Here is a 6,904-nt window from a genome sequence, read left to right on the forward strand (position 1 = left end):
TAGCGATCTGGCTCCTGAGATCCTAGAATTTGGGTACTTAGATCTACCCCCAAATTGCATGGAGATAATTAAACAAGCGAGACGTCCAACCACCAGAGCATGCTATGCAGCTAAGTGGAAGAGGTTTGCTATACACTGTACTAATAACAATATCAACCCTCTGGACGTATCTACAAGGGAGATTATTTGCTACTTATTACACTTACAGCAATGTAATCTAGCGTACACATCTATCAGAGTACATCTAGCAGCTATAGCAGCGTACCTACAAAACAGGCAGCACATATCACTGTTCAGAGTACCAGCGATAAAAGCATTCATGGAAGGCCTTAAAAGAGTCATTCCACCAAGATTACCACCTTCCCCGGTCTGGAACCTCAACGTAGTACTCACCAGACTAATGGGGCCACCCTTCGAACCTATGCATAGGTGCGAAATACAATTCCTTACATGGAAGGTGGCTTTCCTTATAGCCATTACCTCACTCAGGAGAGTAAGTGAATTACAGGCATTAACAATACAAAAACCATTCCTACAGTTACACCAGAATAAAGTGGTTCTTAGAACAAACCCAAAGTTCTTGCCTAAAGTAATTTCAGCATTCCACATCAATCAGCCAGTGGAACTACCAGTCTTCTTTCCAAAGCCACAGACGGTGGCAGAAAGGGCTCTACATACACTAGATGTCAAAAGAGCCATTTTGTACTACATAGAACACAAAACTTCAGGAAAACTAAACAACTATTTGTAGCATTTTCCCCAACACATAAGGGCAATCCTATCTCTAAAGCAGGCATCGCAAGATGGATTGTAAGATGTATACAAATATGTTACATTAAAGCAAAGAGAACATTAACTGTTCCTCCTAGAGCTCATTCTACACGAAAACTAGGAGCATCTATGGCATTCTTAGGGAACATTCCCCTAGATGACATATGTAGAGAAGCAACTTGGTCTACACCACATACATTCACAAAGCACTACTGTGTTGATGTACAGGCTGCACAACAAGCCAGGGTGGGCCAAGCTGTATTAAAAACTCTATTTCAGACAGTTGCGACAGACACTGGTGACCACCGCTAGGGAGGTAACTGCTTTACAATCTATTCATAAATGTACCATCTGCAGCCCATATGCCTCGAACGGAATATGCTACTTACCAGTATGCATCTGTTCTTGGCATAGAGGGCTGCAGAGTGGTACATGCCCTCCCTGCCTCCCCGGAAACCTGTGTCTGTCCCAACATTATCTTATTTAGATACACTTACATGGGCATATCTTTATGTACTATACTACACTACTCCATCTAACCCTACTATGGCAAAACAATCTAAGGATGGAGCCGATGCCCATGCGCACTAACACCGAGAGGAGGAGTCATCTATGACGACAAAGACTTCTCCAGAAGAAAAACAAAGTGCAATCATCCGAGCCCAACACCAGATGGTGATCTATTCATAAATGTACCACTCTGCAGCCCTCTATGCCAAGAACAGATGCATACTGGTAAGTAGCATATTCCTTCCTTTCTGTCCATCCGGACAAGATTGTGTTGCGGACCAGACCCTCTTTCCTGCCCAAGGTAGTCACAGCCTTCCACATCGGGCAGTCCATCACCTTGCCCACCTTCTTTCCGCCTCCGCATCCCTCTAAAGAGGAAGAGCGGCTCCACCGTCTGGACCCAAAACGTGCGCTGTCATTCTTTCTAGATCGCACACGCCAGTTCCGGGTGGATGGCCAACTCTTTGTTGGTTACGTGGGCGCAAAGAAGGGGCGGGCGGTGCACAAACGGACCATCTCTTGGTGGGTCGTGTTGTGCATCAAGCCATGCTACTCTTTGGCTAAAAAGGAACCTCCTGTTGGGCTGAGGGCCCATTCCACTCTGATCACGGCGGCTACTACTGCCCTGGGCCGGGGAGTCCCCTTGCAGGACATTTGTCAGGCAGCTACGTGGGCCTCGCTGCACACGTTTGCAAGACACTACTGCCTGGACAGCCAAGTCCGGAGGGATGGCTTCTTTGGCCGTTCCGTCCTCCAGGACTTTCTGGTGTAATCATTGGTTCGCAGACCCACCACTGGGGTTGGTATTGCTGGGGTATCTATTCTAAGGTAAGGAATCTAATACTAACCTGTTTCTTTCAGATGCACAAGTTACTTAGCTTCGGTAACGATATATCTGTAAGAAAAAGTAGTTAGTATTAGATTCCTTACCGCCCCACCCATCCTCCCCGTTCTGCGAACCGATATCTAGGGTTAAGGTATTCCCTTTGAGGGCCCTAGTTTTATGGCACCAGTTTTGGTTTTCATCATGGCGCTGCGTTTCTTGCGCGGAAAAGTTGTGTATAAGAACTGACGTTAGCAAGCGGATGCGGCGTCGAAGTACTCAGACGTCATCACGACGCCGTCGACTGACGCGGACGACGCCTACCGACGCGCATGGGTACTGCTACGCAAAAATTTCCAGATCCAGTCTGACGCCTGGGGATATTCTAAGGTAAGGAATCTAATACGAACTACTGTTTCTTACAGATATATCGTTACCGAAGGTAAGTAACTTGTGCATCTTGTGTGCTCCCTTTGAGCCACTACATAATTGTCATTTTTGTCTCCTTACTTTGAAGACTGCTTTCTTGCTTGCCATCACCTCTGCTCTCAAGGTGAGTGAGCTTCAGGCCTTATCTTCCAAACCTCCTTTTCTTGCTGTTCATCTGTGCAAACTAGTCCTCCTTACTATGCCCTCTTTTCTGACCAAAATGGTTACCTCTTTTCACATAGGTCATACCATCACATTCCCTACCTACTTCCCACTTCCGCGTCCTTCGAAAGAGAAAAGACTCCACTGTCTGGACTCAAAACGTGTGCTGTCTTTCTACCTTGATCGCACTAATGATTTCCGGGTGGACAATCAACTCTTCGTGGGTTATGTGGGCGCCAAGAAAGGCCGGGCAGTGCACAAACATACCATCTCTCGTGGGTTCCCATGCATTAAGATCTGCTATTCTTTAGGTTAAAAAGAGCCTCCAGTAGAGCTGCGTGCCCATTCCACCAAGGCGACAGCAGCCACTACTGCTTTAGGACGTGGAGTTCCCTTACTTGACATCTGTCAGGCAGCCATGTGGGCATCCTTGCACACGTCCACACTGCATTACTGCCAGGACAGCCAAGTCCTGAGAGACCGCTTTTTCTGCCATGCTGTTCTCCAGCACTTCCTGGTGTGATCATGGTTTGCAGATCCACCTCCAGAGTTGGTATTGCTGGGGTATCTTTTCCAAGGTAAGGAATCTATAACTGTCTCTTTCAAATGAACAAGTTACTTACCTTTCAGTAACGATGTATCTGTACGAGACCTATATTAGTTATAGATTCCTTACCACCCCTCCCATTCTCCCCGTTCTGCGAACTGATTTCTAGGTTTAGGGACTCCCTTGCAGGGCCCTAGTTTTGTGCACCAGTGGTCAGTGTCTTGCATGGCTCTGCACTTCTGGTGTGGAAAGTCGTGTCAGAACTGACAACGCACAGGGGCAGCATCTAAGACACTGCGACGTCATCCCGGCTACCACAACAACTGACGCAGAGTCGACCAACTCCACCTACCGGACCCGCAGGGTAATTGCTAAGAAAAAGATTCTCTGGATCCAGTCTGACGTCTGGGATAATTCTAAGGTAAGGAATCTATTACTGTCTCTTACAGATATATTGTTACCAAAGGTAAGTAGCTTGTTCTTTAAGGCCAAGAGAGTTGACCGCACAGGAACAAGCTGATATTGCACTTTGATAACAGACTGCAGAGTAGCACACCATGATCTCTATGAATGGCAATGTTATTATCCATCAGAGCGGACATTGCACATATTGGTCCAAAATAACAGGTCACAGATTACATTAGAGGACCCAGCCATTTCCCCCACACCCGCTCACGTTTTTGGTGGCAACCCCTCGATCTAAATACTACCCGCTCCTGCTGAGCACAAGTCTACGCCTCGCCTCCATTGCACACAGGAGGGGGGGGGAGAGGACTCTTTGTAGGTATGTCTCACTTTGCAATAGGTAGGGCTGTGCACAGGAATGCCTTCTCAGCACGTGTCACAGACCCCCCCCCCTGCACCCCCTCAAGTACCCCAGAAGAATCAGGAGGGGGTAATGAGGGACCTCCCTCCCCCACCCCCCTTCCCTAAAAACATCTGAGTTGTCTTTAGTTACTGCAGACCACTAGTGTTACATCCTCTGGCAAGCCCAAACCTTATGATAGAAGTCCGCTGGGTCAGCCTCACAACGCGAGCAGTTCACCCAAGGAGAAGGCCCACTCAATGTAGATGGGTAGGCGGGAGGTACGCAGAGTATAGATTGTATGTTTGCACTAGTCACAGCTGGAGGAGATGGTCCGCACACAGGGACCATCAGTGCGTCTCGTCAGTCCTCATTAAAGGGACCCAGCCCTCCTGCGAGACTTGAGGTGATCTAAGCACATGAAATCTTAAAGCAAGATAACCAACAAATAACTTGTCAGTTATTGGAAGGGAACTTGATAACTGGACTGATTATTTTTATTAAAGCTTTTGTGAAGAGAAACTGATAAATGTAGATATGTGATGTCTGTCACTTGGATTGGGTATTGGAAGCGTTTTTGTGAAAGATACTACTACACGACTAATTAAGAATCAGAAAATTCTGTAGACTAATTTGTTGAGTGGAAAATATATTTATTCTTCCAAACTAAAGTTTTTTTACCTGTTGCACAAGTAGGCTTCCTTCTACATGCGTTGTTACCTCTTTGCGTTCTTTCCTCTTTCACACTTTACTTTAAATTTGTATAATCTAGTTATTGATTAGTTGACAATGCTGATAAAAAGATAGTTTGAAATCTTGATGAAATGATCTTGGTTGCTATTTGCTCCTTTATAGGAATTTGCAGGCGAAGACACATCAGATCTATTTTTGGAAGAGAGGGAGACAGCACTTCGGCAAGCCCAGGAAGAGAAACACAAACTACAAATGTCTGTGCCGGGTATCCTCAATCCACATGAAATTCCTGAAGAAATGTGCGATTGAAAACCAAAAGCCAAGTTGCACCTTTTTTCTAAACAGCTGCTTTGTTCTTGAAGAGAACTATGTCTGAATATTTGTTGACCAAAATGATGCCAATTTGTAAATTATGTCACCTAGTGGCCCTTTTTTCTTATTATGCGTTTTTTGTATAAAACAAATTCTGTGAAAAATCTTTCCACTGTTAAAAGCTTATGTTTTGGTCATCTTTATTTAGAATTGCATGGAGGTGAATTAAACATTCAAAATATTACTTCATGCTCATTTTGAGGCTAAGCAGAGGAAAGGCAAATGGAATTAACATATATTTGTAAAGTCTGCTCTAAAAATATTTGTAATTAATACAAATTTTTAATTAGGTTAGTATTTCTTTCTAGCCTGTACTGCAGCCTAGAAGAAGAGATAAATTGCGCTAATTGTCAGAAAGGGGCTGCATTGTCTGAACAGTTATATTTTTGGACTGAATGGTATAGATGGTGAAGTGTGTTGAAGGTTGAATTGTAGGTTTGCGGCAAGATCATGTGCATATCAATATCATCCCGGTATTAAGCAAGTTCAGAAAGTGTGGGAACAGTACAGTTAGTTATTTTTACAGATTTTTTTGTTTTGTGTGTGTGCTGTCGCTTTGCGACAACAGCTTTTTGTTTTCCTCAATGAGGAGTGTTGCTCATTTGTGAGCTTTCATTAACGAGAAGTGAAATGGTTAAAACTATTTATCCTGTTAGAATAGGCTGCATCTTTTTAACAACTCATAAAAACTCTGGCTATTGAGATGACCTGTACTAATTTACATTGTTTACCATGCTGTAGTGCTTTAAAACACTACCTAAAAGCAAAATAAACTCGGTTTACATTTGTTTCCTTTCCTGAGTTCTTCTTTAATGAGCTATGATTATTTGGAATCCGGTTATTTCCATTCCATGGAAAACCATCTCAAACCCGGACTTGCCTTTATTGGTGCTGCAATGTAACATTAAAACCACAGCAAATTAAATCTACAGACTGGACTATTTGAAACAATTGTATACGTATTTACATTGCCGAAAAACAGTAAACAATTCAGGTTGTTAGTGGAGGCAGTGCAATAGACAACTACAGCAGTATACAAATAAATGAAATACTTAAGGATTAGTTTTATAGTTGGCTAAATTAAGCATTACAGTTGTGAAATGTACTTGAGCATACAATTCAGTAAACTGCCTTATTTAACTTGAAAACAACTTTTTAAATTATTTTTTTAAATGCTATACTTTTATTCCAGACAAACATTTGTTATTTGTCTAACCTGGGATTGCTAATGCTTACAGTTTTGGCATGCAGTTCTATAATAGGACTGCCTTGCTTCATGTATATTACAAAAGTACACAAATCTCTTGATATTTTAAAGAAAATGAGGTTGTATAGTGTGATCTTTTTGATATGAAAATTGAATATTGTAGTTATTTTTTGTATTGTGCATGTAATTTTAAAATGCTAATTAAAGTTAATAAGCCAGATTCCAAAACTCAAATGTATGTTTGTTTAAAGTTGAACCTTTGAAGTGTGCTGCAAATTGTTTGGATGGGAGAATGCTCTTGTACAGTGTGCTCTATTGTATTTTTTCTGGAGATTGAGTAGTATAGCTTTGCTTTACAGTAAGGCTGTGGAGTAAAAAATATATTGCAGAAGTTTATTTAAAAAAAAAAAGGCTTTATTGAACTGTTTTCAGACCACCATTTCATTGGTACTTCTGTGTACAGAAATTTCAGGAAACCAAAGAGGGGGAGCGGTATAGTCCCTGGGAGACCATAGTGTACGTTCCTGCAAATGCCATGACCACTGATAGTCTCACAGTTCACTGTGACTCTGCATCATTATTTTA

The 6,904-nt window shown here is 42.8% G+C and overlaps 1 protein-coding gene across 1 annotated transcript in view; it reads left to right on the top strand.

Moving 5' to 3' along the window:
• Positions 1-6,539, top strand: part of XPO1 (exportin 1) — a 960,241-nt gene extending 953,702 nt beyond the window's left edge. The window contains exon 25 of the mRNA XM_078649290.1: positions 4,903-6,539. Within this exon, the coding sequence (XP_078505416.1) occupies positions 4,903-5,049 (147 nt within the window). The 3' untranslated portion in view covers positions 5,050-6,539. The remainder of the gene's footprint in view (positions 1-4,902) is intronic.
• The last annotated feature ends 365 nt before the right edge of the window (positions 6,540-6,904 follow it).

This window comes from Lissotriton helveticus, chromosome 6 (assembly GCF_964261635.1).
Source record: "Lissotriton helveticus chromosome 6, aLisHel1.1, whole genome shotgun sequence".
Lineage (NCBI taxonomy): Eukaryota > Metazoa > Chordata > Amphibia > Caudata > Salamandridae > Lissotriton > Lissotriton helveticus.